Below are 18,658 nucleotides of genomic sequence, written 5' to 3' on the forward strand. Positions count from 1 at the left end.
TCGTTTTCGGTGTTCGAAATACTCAAGATGAAGATTTCTTACCTTTTTTTAATAAATTTTTATTTTTTAAGTAATTTTCTTAATTATCAATTTTTTTAAAAATAAATTTTAAAATATATTTGAAGTTCTACAATTCTTCTTAATTTTTCATAAATTTTTATTTTTTAAAATGTATTATATTTATTTGTTGATGTGACATATAAAACAAAACAATACCATATCAATAATTTGGTATATGCAATAGACAACTGAAGGACACATTAGTTTTTTTTTGTTTAAATCTAATTAATTTAATCAAAATATGAAAAATAAAGGGTCTATTAATTGCTTTAGAAAAAAAGAATATAGTAGGGATTTTGGGTTTATGGCAAAGTTAAAATATTCAAGTGATAATTAGTCTCATGAACTTAATAGAATGTATACACGTATAGGACTAAAATATTTTGACTAGGAAATAAACCAAAACTAATCCCGTTAACTATGGAGAGTGATATTCCAAGTAAGAGAAGATATGGAAGTATTTAAGAGGGATTTGATTCTTTCTTCCCTTATTTATCTTTATAATTCAGGTATGATATCTTTAGCTCCGGCTCTACCTTTTCTTTTATTCTTTAAATCTCAGTAGAAGATTGTTTTATTTATCAATGAAAAAAAATGATGGATGAAAAGAAGAATTTTATGTTGGGGGTTCGAATAAAACAAAATCGATTTCTAAAAAGAAATTTAATTTTAGCATGTTAGAATATTTAAGATGTTGGTATCAAATTATAAACCAATGTTGTTTTCAGAAAATTTCAGAAGGTTAATCCCTATCATAATTTGTTTGTTATCTTAAGAGAAACCCAAAAGGGGCATTAGATACTTGAATAAAGATGCTAGTTTTTTAATGAGCACAACTGCAATTTTGTTGTCTAGTTTGATAAATGATTTTATGCTACTAATTATAAATTGGATCTTTAGTTGGTCACGTATGTTCAATCTCTAAGTTTGGTTGCTTTTCTTTTTGCTTCTTTCTAGATATCGTGGGTTTGGTGGCAACCATGGATTCATTTAAAGGACAAGGAGGCATTCAGATGCTGCTAACTGCGGAGCAAGAGGCTCAGCACATTGTTTCAAGTGCTAGAAACCGTGAGAAAACTATAACTAAACATATTGCTTGAGTACCTAATTTTGTTATTTTCTTTCAGATTTTTTTGTATGTTTTCCATACATCAATTTGGATGTTGATTTTTCATTTAAATTATGCCATTGCTCAGTGAAGATGGCCAGGCTAAAGCAAGCCAAAGAAGAAGCTGAAAAGGATGTTGCCCTCTTCCGCTCCCAAATGGAAGCTGAATACCAGAATAAAATCTCTGAGGTACATATAAGTATAATTATATTATATATATAAAAACTTGTAAAATAATGTTTTATATGTTGTACTTGTTACAATATTATCTTTTTCGATCATATTGTTTAGTCAAGTGGAAGCTCTGATAATACTGTGAAGCGACTTGAAGAGGAAACTGACAAAAGGATTAAAGCCTTGACGAAATCAACCTCGATGGTATCAAAAGAAATAATTGAAATGCTCATGAAACACGTTACAAGTGTGAAGATTTGATACATGAGGTATGCCAATCATATGTCTTCTCTTGTAACTTTGTTTAATATATGGAAGCACTTTCAATTTTTAACTATCTTATTGCGAATGGTATTCACTTCTTTATGTTGAAAGGATTTTACTTCTCTTGCCAATAGAAATTTCATAATTATTTTATTTACTATATAAACACGAAAGAAGCCAGCTCTTTTGATCCACAAGTCTTAGAGATGGGACTGCCCAACACTTTCTTATTTCTCACCAACAACTACTAGCACTAATAATAACAACAATATTTATACCATGCTTAAATTATTTAAAATTTGCTATAATCTTTAAAGTGAAAAATATTGGACCTTTAAATACATTTGAATTCCTATTTTTCAAGTTATTGCAATAGCAATGTTATTATCTAAGTTAAAACTAGGTCAACAATATAACTGAATGTTATTTGAGAGAATGTGTATTTGTCTGTAAACCAGAACTTACTATTAAGATTATCACACATATTATCAAAATTTGGCACTCTTGATAAAATCACATTATTTGTTCAATGAAAAGTTGTTCAACCAGACATAGTAATCTAATGACAAAATCTTATATATCTACTAGCAATTTAAAAACTTTATTAAGATTGCATGTAGCATGCTTTTGAAAAATACTTTTTAAGTCATAACTTTAGACTTATCTCTTTTACAAATTAGAAGTAATTTCTAAATCGAGAAAAGTACCTTTGAAAAATTAAAATGTTAGTTTTTGACTTTTAAAAATCACTTTTAAACTAAATTATCTATGTCCTCTCATCTATCATCAACAAAGGTAAGTTCTTTACATTTACATTTTTAGAATTTATTTAAACTGTATAACATTATATATTTAGATTTATAAGGTTATGTTTATATGTAAATTTAATGTTACAAACAATTTATATTAATTCATCTAAAAAGATAAAAAAAATTATATTTCGTATATGAGAGTTATAGTAAACTATTTATTGTATTTTTATTATAATTTAAGTTTATATATTTCATATAAATATAATATTAACCATTTTAAATACCATTTATTTTACTTTACAATATCATGTTTAAAAATAACATTTTATCTTCTCAAAAGTATTTTTTGAGAATTAGTTAAACACATTCTCATAGTAGTTTTCAAAAATAATGATAAACTAAAGTTAAATAATTTTCATCTAATTTTCAATAGTCTATACAATACATGCTGTGATTAACTTTTTTATATTCGCATATTCATGGTAGCCTTTCCATCCTAAACCATTACATATACTGATAGAAACTTAATCTTTCTTATATTTCAGTATGCAATATGAAGTTAGACAAGCGTTGGAGATTGCGACAAATGAAGGAAGAATCTGGTCTAATAAGCATCTGATGTTTTCAATTCTAATAATGGTGTCAAGAACCCTAACCTTTTATTTATCTTTGAGGATGATTTAGTTCTCTAAGATTTGCAACCTTTTCTGCCTCAAGCACAACTGAGAAGTTTGGTTTATTGTTCTCTAGTTGTAAGCAAATTTTCGCACTAAAAACCTTCTATCTAGTTAATAAATGCTTTAAATTTTCATATTCTAATTTGAAACTAGAAAACTAGCAATCAAGAAACAACCCCAGAAGCATTACCAATGAGAGGTTAAAAAGAATTGATATTATTTATAAATATGTATGGTGTTGAGTGTTTTTGTTGTGCGTCCTTTTAGTGGGGTTATATTATATAACAAATTACATACATTAAATTTACGATTAAATTTACAAAAAGTGGCGCTCTCTTATTTTTTTTAGTTTTTAATTATCCATTATTTTTTTATGAAATGTAATTAAAGATATATCGTTAAAATTTAAAATAAAATTAATTCAAAATAATTTATCTTTTAAAAAATTACTTAAAATTTAAAACTATTGTTATAGATATATCAGTAAATACTCAATTTTTTAAAAATTTTCAAATACTGCTAAAATTTTAAAATTTTAAATATATTTTCTCTAGAAATCAATAAAAATATATTTGAAATTTTATATGAAGTTTAAATATTTTTAACAGTAATATATTTTAAAAATTATAATAATGTCACAAACTTGAAAAAATTATATTTACTAATTGCATACTCTTTTTTTTAACATATTATTATTTGGAACTTGAAGATTTATTTGAGTAGTGAGTCTTTTTACAAAAAAGAACTATACTTAGAGCAGTGCAGAACTATTGAATAGTATTATCACTTATTCAAGTATTTATTTATAGAATAAATAATTGTATCCTTTTATATTATATTGAAGTACCTATTTTGTATCTTATAAATTTTAATATTTTTTAAAAAATAATATGCTTTAAATAATTTTGTACATCATTCATAAAAATTATAACAAGCTTACAAAATGATTTAATGATATTTAATTATTAACGGGTAAAATTATTTATATCATATATATTACGATTTCAAACCATGAATTATACATTTTCATATTATAACAGTTTCCTCTTTCAATTTTTCATCCTCATAGTCAAAATTAAAGAATTAATTATATTTATAATATTATAAATATATTATATTTCAAAAAATTATACGCAAAATCGACTCATGCATCATGGCACGTAGTAAGAAAATTAGTATGTATATATGTATGTTTAAAGCAAAATAAAACTTGTTGGAAATACTATTGAAAAAAGTTCAAAATGGCTAGATTGGGTTTGTACAAGTTCTTTTTTATCCAACATTGGCTTCATTTGACGATAAATAACTTACTATTAAATTATTAAATTTAAATATTATATATGATATGAATATCGCAAACAATATATGTTTGGTATAATGAAATAAAAAATTCAATTTAAAATATCACATATAAAATTTTAATAGGCATGAAAGTTTTAATGTTACAAAATAATACCATTCCGTATTACAAAAGATTACATACATTGAACAGACTAAAACGTAAAGTTTGTGTTAAATAGTTATTACAAGTTGTTGAGAATATTCCTTTTAATAATCAAATAAAAAATAGTGATCAACATAACCCATATAAACCATTCAATAAATTGTCAACACTTTAAATATAGAAATTGTCACCATATAGATTTGGTGACCAGAGAGGGGACACTGCCTTTGGCACGAAATTGCCAATTACATATTTTACAATAGTAATGATTTAATTTATTTTTATTAATTTTTTTATTTTATGAATATATTATTAGTGTAACTTATTATCTACACTTGTCACAACTTACATTACAACAAGTCTTAGATAGTTTTATGTTATGTATTGTTGGCAATATTTTACATGTATTTTATGATATAAGATGTAGTAAATTTAATACTAAAATAAATGTGTAGTAAAAAAAAGGATAATTTAATTGTTAAAAGGGAAGTAGAATATATTATAGTCCAAAAGTCTAGAGATTAACTTCCCTTATTTTAAGAAGATATGGATTGGACTTTATATGTGATATATCTTCAATCATTATTATCAACAAATTGAGGATAATTGATATGGACGACTCATTCAAGATTAGAATTGGTCATTTTGAGCTGGACGAAGTTACGTTCCAAAAGCTTATGTATTGGAGCTTTATTTCTCCTTGGAAGATAAAAGAACTCAATGTGCACATTCCCGTTCATTGCAAAAACTTTATTGAGTGCAAATTCATGAAATTAAAATTGTTCTATCAATTACTTTCTTATGCTTTCTTGAGGAAAGGTTTATTTTGGTGAAGGAGTTCATTCTAAATGTATGATAGAGAGGTTGTAACAATCAAGTGATTGGCTAGGCTTAAATCATAGCTTGTATTATGAGTCTATTCTGGATTCCTCACTACGCAAGGCCTTGCAAATGTAGCTTGATACTAAAATATACCAACATTTGCTTGTGTTCATTCATTCAAATTATATTTTTGTCTACTTGTTCCATCACTAGTTATTATTGCATAGGCAACAACCTAGCAACCTCAACATTTCCAATTGGTAATAAATTCTTACATTGAACGAATTTGGTTGGATCCTACTTGTAATAGGCCAATTTAGCCTGGGCTCACAAAAAATAACCCAAAATAATAAAACAAAGTTCAAGTTCAATCCAAAATTATATCATTTGGCCTGATCGGAATGGCCCATTACTTGAAAAGGTTGAACGTCCATCTACAAGCTTGATGTATATGGAAACATAATCTTCAAGGATATGCAATCTTAGATATGATATGTAATATTAGAATATATGATTTTGTAATCTTAGAGATTTAATTTGTAGATACCCTTTAATCTTAGCCCTTCATTGTAAAACACTCGAGTTTGGAGCAATAATTCTTAAGAGCATTCACTCAAATTTCTCCCTCTCTTGCGTTCTTATTTTTTGTGGCTTCTTCTTATTTTGTTCTTCGTTCATCTTCATTTCTTTTTAAGTTGCTTTCATTTGAGTTGGATTTTGGTGGAGGAATTTCGTTGAATCTTCATATTGTGGGAGTTAGGCTCACTTAAGCATTTTTTTAACCTTTTTTATTTATCCATTTAATTGTTTAATCATTAATTATTCTTTTATTTTTATTCGTTTATTTATCCATCAACTTTCTTATTTACATATTGTTCATTCATTTATCCATTCTTATCATTCTTTTATTTTCTTCCATTAATTATATACTTTATTTGTTTTTAATATTATGTCACACATGTTGTTTATTTTTTAAAAACTCGTGTTACAAATCATCCATTTTAAATTGTTTGACTATTTGCTTTAATTTTTTTTTTGCATATATTATCAATTGCAAATTTTTTATACTATCTATTTTATATACCATTTATTTTTAAGATGTTTTGTGTATAACTTGTTCTAAATTCCTTTGTAATAGGCCCAATTTGCCCGGCCCGTAATAAAAAAATCAAATCAAAATAAAAAAATTTAAAGTCCAAAAAAAATAACGTCAGTCCAATTACAGCCCAAAATAATTTAACCCATACCCAATCTAAACCCCTAAAACAGTGGCCCAATTACAATATGGCCCAATGACCAAACAGTTTCTACAAACCCTAGAGACCAAAACCCTAAGCCTTCAGTCGCCGTTGCCCTCACGTGCCCCACGAGCCACGCCTCTGAGCCGTTCCACATCACCGCACCTCCGTACGGCCGTACCTGCAACAAACAAAATGGGCAACACAGCATCAAGCGCAAAAAGGACAGATAGCAATTGGAAAAAAAAGAGAATATAGAGGATTTGGATTGTATTTTATTTTTATATTCGTTTTGGCCATAAAAAAGGCCATTGGAATCTATAAAAGAAAACCTTTTTACGGAGATTATGGAATGAAAATAAAAGAAAAGCAGAAAAGTTTCATGGAAAGGTGATTTTCTTTGTTTTCTTCTTTTCGTTTTTTTTATTTCTTTTTTTCTCTTGGTTTTCTTTTTGTGTATCAAACAAAAAAAATAATAAGATAGAAAGAAGAAGTGTCTTACCAGAGTAGACGCCATTGGAACCTGGTTTGCTCCGTCTGAATCGGTGTCAGATCGGGTTCGTAACTGGAGATCGACAGAGAGAGGCAGATATTGAAAGCAAGAAAAATATTCAAAGAAAAAGTTTGAAAGTTCTTATTTGAGTAGAAAAGGAATAAAAGTAAGTTTAGAGAGTGAAAAACGTCTCTGAGAGCCGAATCGCCGGTCACTCCGTCATAATCGGAGATAGGTGGGAGATTGGAGTGCCTCTGGTGGCTAGTTCTTCGAGTGGCACCGAAGAACACTCTCTGTTAGGTTAAAAAAAACAACAACTGAAAGAGGGTCATCGTTTTAGGTTTTTTTAGCTTATAACTAGCATAAGAAACGACGTCGTTTGACGCCAATGCAATGGTCTCAAAACGGCATTGTTCAAAGCTGAGACCCGCGCGGTGACCCGACCCGGGGAAGGATCCGCGTGTCTTGGGTCTGATGGGATTATTGCGCAACAAGTCCCGCCGCATTGGCTTTCATTTCAATTCAATTTCCTTTCAGATTTTTTTAAATTTGTTATCGCATTTTTATTTTGATTTCAATTTGATCCATAGATGTGCGACGTCGTTTTCGTTGTTTGGATTTAAATGTTGAATTTGCGCGTCTAATTGCAGAAATAGTCCCTCTTATGTGCAGTGGTTCTTGATTTGATTGTCTTCATATTTATTTCAAAGTTGACCCTAAGATTTTGTTTTATTTTTGAAATTGTCCCTATTTTCACTACTTTTTAATTTTAATTTATAATAATAATAATAATAATATTATTATTATTATTATTATTATTACTACTACTACTGCTATTATTAATATTACTTGATTTTATCTTATTCCACAATATGATTTCTCTAAAATCCACTTCCCACGTATTTCTTAGATTTGAGTATATGTATACATATATATTTTACATAATACTATTATATGTGCACATATTTCATATTAAATTATTTTCATTATACTTACATACATGATATATTGTTAATTTCACGTTATTATATAGATATTTTATTTCTTTCAAATATTTTAACATCTTTAATCTATTTCAACTTATGTCAATATTGTTAATTTATGCAAATTTATTTTAACCTTTTAATTTATATATATTATATTTATTTCTTAAATTATGTTTAAATTTGTATATTTCATTAGTGGTATTTTTGCTTGATTTTTAATTAGTTTCCTCTTATCAGCTAATGTTGATATTTACATAATGTACGAAATTATTATTGTTATGCTTGCTTGTATTTGTTCATTAATTGCCTATTGTTCATGGGTGTGCTTTAGTTTACGAATTATCATTTCGCACTGTACATTATTATTCAATCGTTTTTTTTATTCATTCAAAAGATTGCAAATGTCAAAGTTATTTCATACAAAAGTTTTCAAAAATAACGCAATACTCGGCATTTAGGATCTTCGAAAAAATTGAGCCCTAACGTATTGGGTTCCAATTTTCCTCGTTGAATCTAAATAATCGAGGATATGCTTTAATCAAAACACAAATAAAAAGCTCATTCTCGGGAATTCGACACGTTGTGTCCTAACGCATTGGATGTGACGTGTCGTTTTCTCGAGATGAGGATTTTTCTAACAAATGAGAATAAAGGCAATGTTCGATATTTAGGAATTTTGTGAAATTGAACCCTAACTTATTGGGTTTTGATTTTCTCATTTGACCCGAATAATCAAATATCATTCTCAAATGCATGGGTTTTAAAAGTTAAAAGATAAACTTAATTTTGAAGATTTAAAATGTTGCGCCCTAACTCACTAGGTGTGACATTTTATTTCTTTGAAATAAGAGTGTTTTATTATTCAATTTATTCAAGTTAAAAGGATCGTATTTTAAAATCTTTTCAAAATTTTGATATTAAGACATTAAACAATCAATTCGGTACCAATTTTGGGCGTCACGAGGATGCTAACCCTTCCTCGTGCGTAACCGACTCCCGAACCTGTTTTCTCAAAATTCGCAGACCTAAAATTATTTCCAAGGTGATCTGATCACACCTCAATAAAAGATCAGTGGCGACTCCCAAATTTTCATTTTTAATAAGTCGACAACACCAAATTTTTGTTATCAAAAAATGGTTTCGACAGCTTGGCGACTCCACTGGGGAAGTAAGAGAGTCAAGCCGTAAAATTGATTATTTTTTGTCTTGTTATTGAAAATTGAAAATTTGATTTGAAAATTACGATCATCTCTTTGCATTTGTTTGTATGATTACTGTAAATTGAGTTTTATACCTTGACATCATATTGCATAAAAACTGTTTAGCCTTACCCTTTTAAGTGGAAGTGAGAAGCTACTCCTTCGTGAGGTTTTCACCTCCGTGCAGGATAGTAGATCACTTCCGGGATACATCTGTACCTATGTCTTCGTGAGATTTTCATCTCCGTGCAGCCGTATAGAAATGTATTCCCCTGAACCGAACTCGGTCTGTATGAGCCTATAATGGGTGAGGATCGAGGAACCTGCTGGTTCAGGTACCTCAACTTTAGAGCCAAACCACATGTAGAAAACCTTAAGAACCCATCCTAGGTAGAGCCACTCCAAACCCCTAGTAGTCACCCGACTAGGTACTTTAGTTTTCCTTGTTTGCTTCTGTTTTGTACTAACCCATCTTGTTTTGTTTTGATTATGATTGCATTGCATTTGCATCTTAGGAAAGAGATATTGATTCAAATCCGATTACTAAATTAGAAAGCTTGTCATGGAATACGGATTCCTTGATAAAGTGGAAAACAATACGACCGCCTGAATATATTTTGAGAAACACAAGAAGGGCGATGGAAGAGTTCGTGACCTTACTTCGTGGCTTGAGGATTCAAGGCGATTGTCTAAGAGCCTTCAACGTTCCAACTCCCTTAAAGAAACTGACGAGCCTTCTGAAGATGGGCAGAGGATGGATCGCAACCAAGATCAAGAAAAGGAGCTAGCAGTGGCATCTATTGGAAATTGGCGAGATTATCACAAACATGCAGATGAAGAAAAAGATCAATATTGTTTCTTGGAATATAAGGGCGAGGCCGTACATGCATCTGCTTTATGTAAAGGAATTTTCTTTCTAGAAAAGTTTCCTAAATGTAATTGAATCAAAATCAATGTATCTCTAGGCATTCATTTCATGCATCTGCATTACATGCATTAAAATCCATTGAAAGAGTCTAAACGAGTAAATTTATTTCAGCTAGTCAACCTAACACCCTTACGGTATCCAAGCAAAGACTAGAGAAATGGAACAAAGGTTGGAAAATTTAGAGCGAATGCAGATACAGATGCAGGAGAAATTGACCGAATTTCAACAGGAAATGAGAGATCAGATGCTAGAATTGCAGAGAACTATGATGAGCCAGTTCAACCAATTGTTAGCTGGAGAGTTAGAAGAAGTGAAAGACCTAGTGGTCTACTTTGGGGTAAATACTGAGGATCTTGCCTATTCCCTAGATTGTACTCCGATAAGTGCACAGATCCAGCCAGATGGGCTTTCACACGGGGCACTCTTTAATATCAAATCCCAACATTGCCAGACTGGTACATCGACACCAGTGAATTGTTTGATAGGCCAAAGATCCAATTTGAGGAATAATTTTCATGTTGCTCTTGATAACCCAGTAGAAATAAAGCAGTCGAGGGTGGAGTATCCAGGTATTACAAAGGCCCCAAGGAATAAGGGGAATAAGGAGGATAATAGAAGGTCAGTCCCAAAGAAAAAGGAAAATGAAGTGAACCATGTGAGTACATACAACAAGTCAATTATAGTGAACCAACCAGGGAAGGAGGTTGCTAATCAACAAAGCTCATTGAGACAAGAATCTGGAGTGAAACCAGGTACTGAAAAGCTCCAGTTCACACCAATTCCAATGTCATATAAAGAGCTGTATCAAAGCTTGTTCGATGCGCATGTTGTTGCTCCTCATTACTTAAAACCCATACAACCTCCGTATCCCAAATGGTATGACATGAACGCACAATGCGACTATCATACAGGAATTATGGGGCATTCGACAGAAAACTGCATTGCCTTCAAAAAGATTGTTGAAAGACTCATTAAAATAGGCATTGTCAAATTCGATGAGGCCTCCAGTACAGAAAATCCGCTACCCAATTATATTGATGACGAGGTGAATGTGATGTACGGAGAAGTGTTGGGCAGCGTTCACATCAATGCCATATATGAAGACACAAAAGAAAAGAGACCTTGTTAGATGTCCGCCCTTATAAATTTGGGAGTGTTCTAAGCGATTGGATGGTGAAAGAAGTCCCTGTAGTTTTAGAACTCATTTAGAGTAATGTTCAGAACATTTTTGTTGTTTTTAGCCTAAAAATGATAGAAATTTCCTTTGTGAAATAGGCTCATGTCTGAACATTATTATTCTAATGAAATACATATTTGCGATCATTTTTGAGTCAATGTTCTTTCATAATTATCTTTGATTACTTCATTCTTTTGGATTTTCTTCCACAATTATTCATTCATTCATAATCAGATTGTGCAAATAATTATTCATGAATTTATGCATTCTTTTGAATATTCTTCGGTACTTATTATGGGTCCCTAAATATCAATTTCGTGAATAACTCTGCTACTGTAACACCCCGAACCCGAGACCGTCGCCGGAGTCAAACACGAGGTGTTAACAGACTTCAAACCACTTATTTGACATTTCCCAGACAAGCTGCCAATCTGCGTACTAGTCGCTTTAAAAATCATATCTTGAGTTCTGAAACTCAAAATCCAGTTCTGTAAATTTTCCCTGGAACTAGACTCATATACCTATATGGTAGAATTTTGTAGAATTTTTGGTCGGGCCAATTAGTACAGTTTATTAGTTAAATTCTCCCCTATTACAGGGTGCGACTGCACTGACCTTCATGCATTACGATTTGGATAACTCCCTGCACAAAGCTTCAATACTGATGCCGTTTGTTTCTATAGAAACTAGACTCAGAGAGGAATCTATAAATATATGGCATGACTCCTAATTATCTCTGGTTAATTTATAATGAATTTCCAAAGTCGGAACAGGGAACCCAGAAACCGTTCTGGCCCTGTCTCACGAGAACCTGAATATCTCTTAACATACTGTCCATATGATCGTTCGTTACTTCTATATGAAAATAGACTCATCGAGCTTCGATTACATAATTTATTCACTATTTAATTCCATTCCTACTAATTTTGTGATTTTTCAATCCCACGTCACTGCTGCTGCCAGCATCTATTACTGAAGCAACTATGCCCATTTCGTGATTTCTTATTGATCTATCTAGTAATTCATCATACATATCACAAAATTATAATCATGACTAGCCATACCAAAGGCTAATCATTTTCAAACATCTCCCTACTACACTATTGTCATATCATGAATCTTAACACCAAAATTAATCAGCCATGACATATGGCATAAAAAGAAAATCGAATTACTAAGACTTACGACCTAGCGTTATAAAACCAAATCCAACCGAACATTTATGCCATTTTCGCATGGCTAAAATTTTACATACCAAATTTCAACAAAACATATTAGCCTATACATGCCGAAATGTTCTCCTAGACCGACTAAAAAGAAAATACCAAAAGTTGCTAGCCGGTGTGATGACTCCGATGACGGCCCGATCACGCAAAAAGAGACGAGTCCAAGAAACCTAAAATAGGTGACAAGGAAACACCGAGTGAGTATATAACTCAGTAAGTCATAAGCAATGCACTACCATCCATTAATAACATTATCACAAGAGGAAGCAAAATGGAACGAGGCTAGTTACTCCATCCATACCGAACCATACCATAGTTCCTCAAACCTATCGGTTCAAGCTCATACCAAGTCATGCATTCACATTCCATATACTAATCAATAGGATATTTGAGGCATTTTCATACATCATTTTATTTTCGTTACAATCATACAACTAAACGACCTTTCACCTATTCCATGATAAATCTTATGTACGTGACTTCAATTATAATTGTCACATAGGTTCAAACTTACCAAGCTCAACTTCAAATATAAACATAGCGCTTATTAGTCACGAACTCGAGGTACTTACCCGATCTGCTGTCCGTGATCAACTCAATAATGTCGCACACTTAGTGTCCATAGTGATTCAAAAGTATATATTAAGTCCGCACACTCAGTGCTATATAATCAACTTGCACACTTAGTGCTATATAATCAAACTCGCACACTTAGTGCTACATAATCAAACTCGCACACTTAGTGCTGTACAATTTAAACCCGCACACTTAGCGCCAATCTCATGATCATAAATGTTTATACCCGCACTCTTAGTGCCGAGATCAACAACTCAATACATCTCACCTCTTTTCTTTTCATTCAACACTTTCATCACCACATACATACATGTATATATATATTTATCATTCCATTCAGCATCATTACATAGACGTTATGACCATTTAAATTAATACAAACTATATGCTTAATGACTTACTTTATGTTGGGTAAAATAATTCCGAGTCGGCTACTCGATGACCTTCGATTTCCCCTTGTTGGACGCCTCTCCTTTAGGTTCTTGAGCTTAAATAAATAAATCAACTAGTTTAATTACCTTGCTAGTTATTTATATCCCGTAACATTAATAGTTTCATATCAAAAGAAGCATACGGCAACATTTTATTTCAAGGTACATATTCATAATTCAAATTCGACCATATAAACCAATATCATCCACTTGATCAATTATAGAGAATTAAAGTTAATATCACCATGTGTACTCTATATGGCCCATTATACATAATCAAATTTAACATCATCTATATATTTACTCATATGGCCGAATATACATACCCCCATATAATATCATTTTCATTCCATTTAACACTTAATTTCCACCACATAAACACTTGGCCGAATAATCCTAAACTAGCAAAACTCCACATTTGTTCATACCATCTTTTAAATTCACATGTATATTTTATTTTTACATGAACCATAGCCGAATCGTTTTAACCATGAGTAACATAACAAGCATAAATCATACTTATGGATATACCATGGCCGATTCAATCTAATCACATCCAAAATCATCAACCATTTTCAATGCATATAACATATATAAACATGAATAAAGTTTCATATAATCTCTTAACACATTAATTTCTTTCATCAACAATCTTTTGTTTCTTTATCCATCAAAACTTAAAGGTAAGAAAAAAATCAAGTTCTTCTCACACATACCATAACCGAAAGTTCCATCCAACACTCTAAATTCGAAATTTTAGTATGGCTAGGTAAGAAAAACGTGATGATTAACCTGAACAACTAAGATTTCAAAAGAAAGATTAACAAAATTTACTAACCTCCTCTTCATTCAAAAGGCCGAATGCCTTTGCCCCCCCCCCTCTTTTTCTTCTTCTTATACGGCTAAGAAGAACAAGGTAATAACCCCCTTTTTTTTACTTCTTTTATTATCCTTAGTATTTCTTTTATTATTTCCTTTCCTTTACATAAAATAATGACCACTTCATGGAAATTTACCACATATTCTAATATATGCTCCATCATGGCCGGCCACTATGTATAAAAGAAGGGGTATTTGACATGCAAAGCCATTATTCTCACTACATGCTTTAATAGGTCCTTATAAATTAACCTATCACATTTCAAAATTTTCTCACATAAGTCCTATTTACTAAAATTCACCTACAATTAAACAAAATTCAAATATGAAATTTTCACACATGCATATATACATATAATAAGCATCAAATATGACAGCTAATTATTTTATGACTCGGTTTAGCGGTCCCGAAACCACTTCCCGACTAGGGTCAATTTTGGACTGTCACAACTCTCCCCCACTCAAGAAATTTTCGTCCCCGAAAATCTTACCGGTAAATAGGTTTGGGTATCGTTCTTTCATCGAGCTCTCGGTTTCCCAAGTAGCTTCCTCGATCCCGTGTTTGAGCCATAACACCTTTACTAACGGAACCCTTTTGTTTCGCAACCCCTTCACTTCACGAGCTAGGATACGCATCGGCTCTTCTTCATAACTCATATCGGCTTGAATTTCAACCTCCGACGGACTAATTATGTGCGAAGGATCAGATCTATAGCGTCGAAGCATCGAAACATGAAAGACGTCGTGAATCTTTTCAAGTTCAGGGGGTAAAATCAATCGATACGCAACTGGACCGACTCGTTCGGATATTTCGTATGGCCCAATGAATCTCGGACTCAACTTGCCCTTTCGGCCAAATCTGAGTACCTTTTTCCAAGGCGAAACTTTAAGAAACACTTTATCTCCCACCTGATATTCAATGTCTTTTCGTTTCAAATCCGCATACGATTTCTGACGATCCGTGGCTGCCTTTAGACTTTCACGGATTACCCTTACTTTCTGTTCGGCATCTTTAATCAAATCGACTCCGAAAATTTTACTTTCACCGAGCTCGATCCAAAACAATGGTGTACGGCATTTACGACCGTACAAAGCCTCGTAAGGTGCCATCTTAATACTTGATTGAAAACTATTGTTGTAAGCGAATTCAATCAAAGGTAAATACCGTTCCCATGAACCACTAAACTCGAGGATGCAACATCTCAACATATCCTCAAGTATCTGAATTATCCGCTCAGATTGACCATCGGTTTGTGGATGAAAAGCGGTGCTAAAATGCAGCTTGGTACCCAAAGCTTCTTGCAATTTCTTCCAAAATCGTGAGGTGAATCTCGGATCTCTATCCGACACGATAGAAATAGGTACTCCATGTAATCTCACAATCTGAGAAACATACAATTCGGCTAGTTTATCCAATGAAAAATCCGTACGCACGGGGATAAAGTGAGCCGACTTAGTTAGTCTATCAACAACAACCCAAATCGCATCCTTCTTGCTTGCTGACAAGGGCAGTCCGGACACAAAGTCCATTGTGACTCGATCCCATTTCCACTCGGGTATCATGATCGGCTGAAGTAATCCTGAAGGCACTTGATGTTCTGCTTTCACTTGTTGACATATTAAACATCTCGAAACAAAGTCGGAGATGTCCCGTTTCATACCATGCCACCAAAACTGACGTTTCAAATCGTTGTACATTTTCGCACTCCTCGGGTGAATTGATATTCGGCTACAATGAGCTTCGTTCAGAATCATCGAAATGAGTTCTGAATTTCTTGGAACACACAACCGACTTCTGAACCTCAAACAATCGTCATCATCAATTTGAAATTCGGATTCCATATTCAGAATACATTCAGCCCGTTTTGCAACCAATTCATCGTCGACTTTCTGAGATTCACGAATTTGATGAATCAATAATGGTTTGGCCTTTAATTCAGCTACTAACACATTGTCGGGTAGAACAGACAAGTGTACATTCATCGCTCGTAAAGCAAACAGCGATTTCCGGCTTAAGGCGTCCGCAACCACATTAGCCTTTCCCGGGTGGTAATCAATGACAAGCTCGTAATCTTTCAACAACTCAAGCCAACGTCTTTGTCGCAGATTTAAGTCTCTTTGAGTCATCAAATATTTAAGACTTTTGTGATCCAAAAATACATGGCACTTTTCGCCAAACAAATAATGTCGCCATATTTTCAAAGCAAATACGATGGCGGCTAGTTCGAGATCATGGATTGGATAATTTCTCTCGTGTGGCTTCAATTGTCTCGACGCATAGGCCACAACTCGACCTTCTTGCATCAATACGCAACCCAACCCGAGTAGGGATGCGTCACTATAAATGACAAACTCTTTGCCTGATTCGGGTTGCACTAAAATTGGAGCTTCAGTCAAATGCGTTTTCAGTTGATCGAAGCTTTTCTGACATTTCTCCGTCCATTCGAACTTAGCATCCTTTTGAAGTAGCTTCGTCATTGGTGTGGCTATCATCGAGAACCCTTTTACAAATCGTCGGTAATAACCGGCGAGCCCCAGGAAGCTCCGAACTTCGGTAACATTTCATGGAGGCTTCCAGTTAAGTATGGCTGAAATTTTGCTCGGGTCAACTCGAATACCCGATGCGGATACCACATGACCCAAGAAACTAACCTCTCTTAACCAGAACTCACACTTATTGAACTTAGCATATAACTTCTTATCCCGCAAAATTTGCAACTGTAACACCCCGAACCCGAGTCCGACACCGGAGTCGAACACGAGGTGTTAACAAACTTTGAAAAATTTCTAGACACTGCCCAATCTGTGTACTAGTCGCTTTAAAAATCATATCTTGAGCTTCACAACTCGAAAATCAGTTTCGTGATTTTTCCCTGAAACTAGACTCATATGCCCATCTACATATTTTTTTCTAGAATTTTTTATCAGGCCAATTAGTACAGTTTATTAGTTAAAGTCTCCCATGTTACAGGAATCGACTACCCTGACCTTTGCGCATTACGACTTGGATATCTCCTTGTACAGGGTTCCAATACTGATGCTGTTTGTTTCTATAGAAACTAGACTCAGAGAGGAATCTATACATATATGGTATGACTCCTAATTATCTCTGGTTAATTTATAATCAATTTCCAAAGTCGGAACAAGGAACCCAGAACCCGTTCTGACCCTGTCTCACGAGAACCTTAATATCTCTTAACATACTGTCCGTATGATTGTTTCGTTACTTTCCTATGAAAGTAGATTCTTCAAGGTTTGTTTACATAATTTATTCACTATTTAATTCCATTCCTACTATTTTTAGTGATTTTCCAAATCTACGTCACTGATGCTGTCAGCATCTACCTTTAAGGTAGGCTTTACCTATTTCATGGTTCAACTAGCCCTTTTTGCATACATAGCACAATTTATGAAAGTGATTAACCATCCCCGTGGCCAATCCTTGTCAAGCATATCCACACTAAATGATTATAACATTATACTTAAACACATATAAGCCATTTTCACATGGCTATCCAAACTTATACATCACATAAAGTACTCGAAAAACAACAATGGGTCGTCCTAAACATGCCATATCAAAATTCAACCAAAAGAGTACCCAAAAGAGCCTTTGATAGTGTGGGCGACTTCGACTTCAAGATCCCGAGTCCGATAGCTGGAGAACCAAAAATCTATAAAACAGAGGAGCAATGGAACGAAGTAAGCAATTTATGCTTAGTAAGTTTTGAGCAAGGAATTCCAGCATAACGAAAGAATAGCACACATTTAGCTAAACGGAATATTTCATAATACACAATTTTCCGATATCAAACTTACTTCACAACGTTAACCCTTATGTACATACACAAAAGACCAACTTAGCCGAAGGCCGGTAGCTCGTTCATCAACTGAGCGAATATTTATTTGTAAGGGCTCGATTAAATTCAACACATACGTAACATATCCCAATATTGGGATGTTTTTCGAGTATTAGCTGAAATTTTACAGCAAGCTCATTCATTACCAAAATCACGTACCTTCGGAATTTAACCGGATATAGCTCCTCGTTCAAGTGCCTTCGGGACATAGCCCGGTTATAGTAACTCATACAATGCCTTCGGGACTTAACCCGGATTTTAAAACTCGCACGAATGCCTTCGGGACTTAACCCGGAATTAGTATCTCGCACAAAGGCCTTCGGGACTTAACCCGGAATTAATAACTCACACAAATGCCTTCGGA

General features: G+C 33.0%; 1 protein-coding gene across 1 annotated transcript; it reads left to right on the forward strand.

Moving 5' to 3' along the window:
* The first annotated feature begins 627 nt into the window (after positions 1 to 627).
* Positions 628 to 3,171, forward strand: LOC107908343 (V-type proton ATPase subunit G1). Its single transcript, XM_016835530.2, has 5 exons — positions 628 to 801; positions 1,018 to 1,128; positions 1,257 to 1,357; positions 1,460 to 1,611; positions 2,904 to 3,171. Exons 1-4 carry the CDS (start codon positions 735 to 737, stop codon positions 1,601 to 1,603), a joined length of 423 nt encoding a protein of 140 aa, XP_016691019.2. The 5' UTR covers positions 628 to 734; the 3' UTR covers positions 1,604 to 1,611; positions 2,904 to 3,171.
* Positions 3,172 to 18,658: the final 15,487 nt, after the last annotated feature.

Source organism: Gossypium hirsutum, chromosome D02 (assembly GCF_007990345.1).
Source record: "Gossypium hirsutum isolate 1008001.06 chromosome D02, Gossypium_hirsutum_v2.1, whole genome shotgun sequence".
NCBI classification, from domain to species: domain Eukaryota; kingdom Viridiplantae; phylum Streptophyta; class Magnoliopsida; order Malvales; family Malvaceae; genus Gossypium; species Gossypium hirsutum.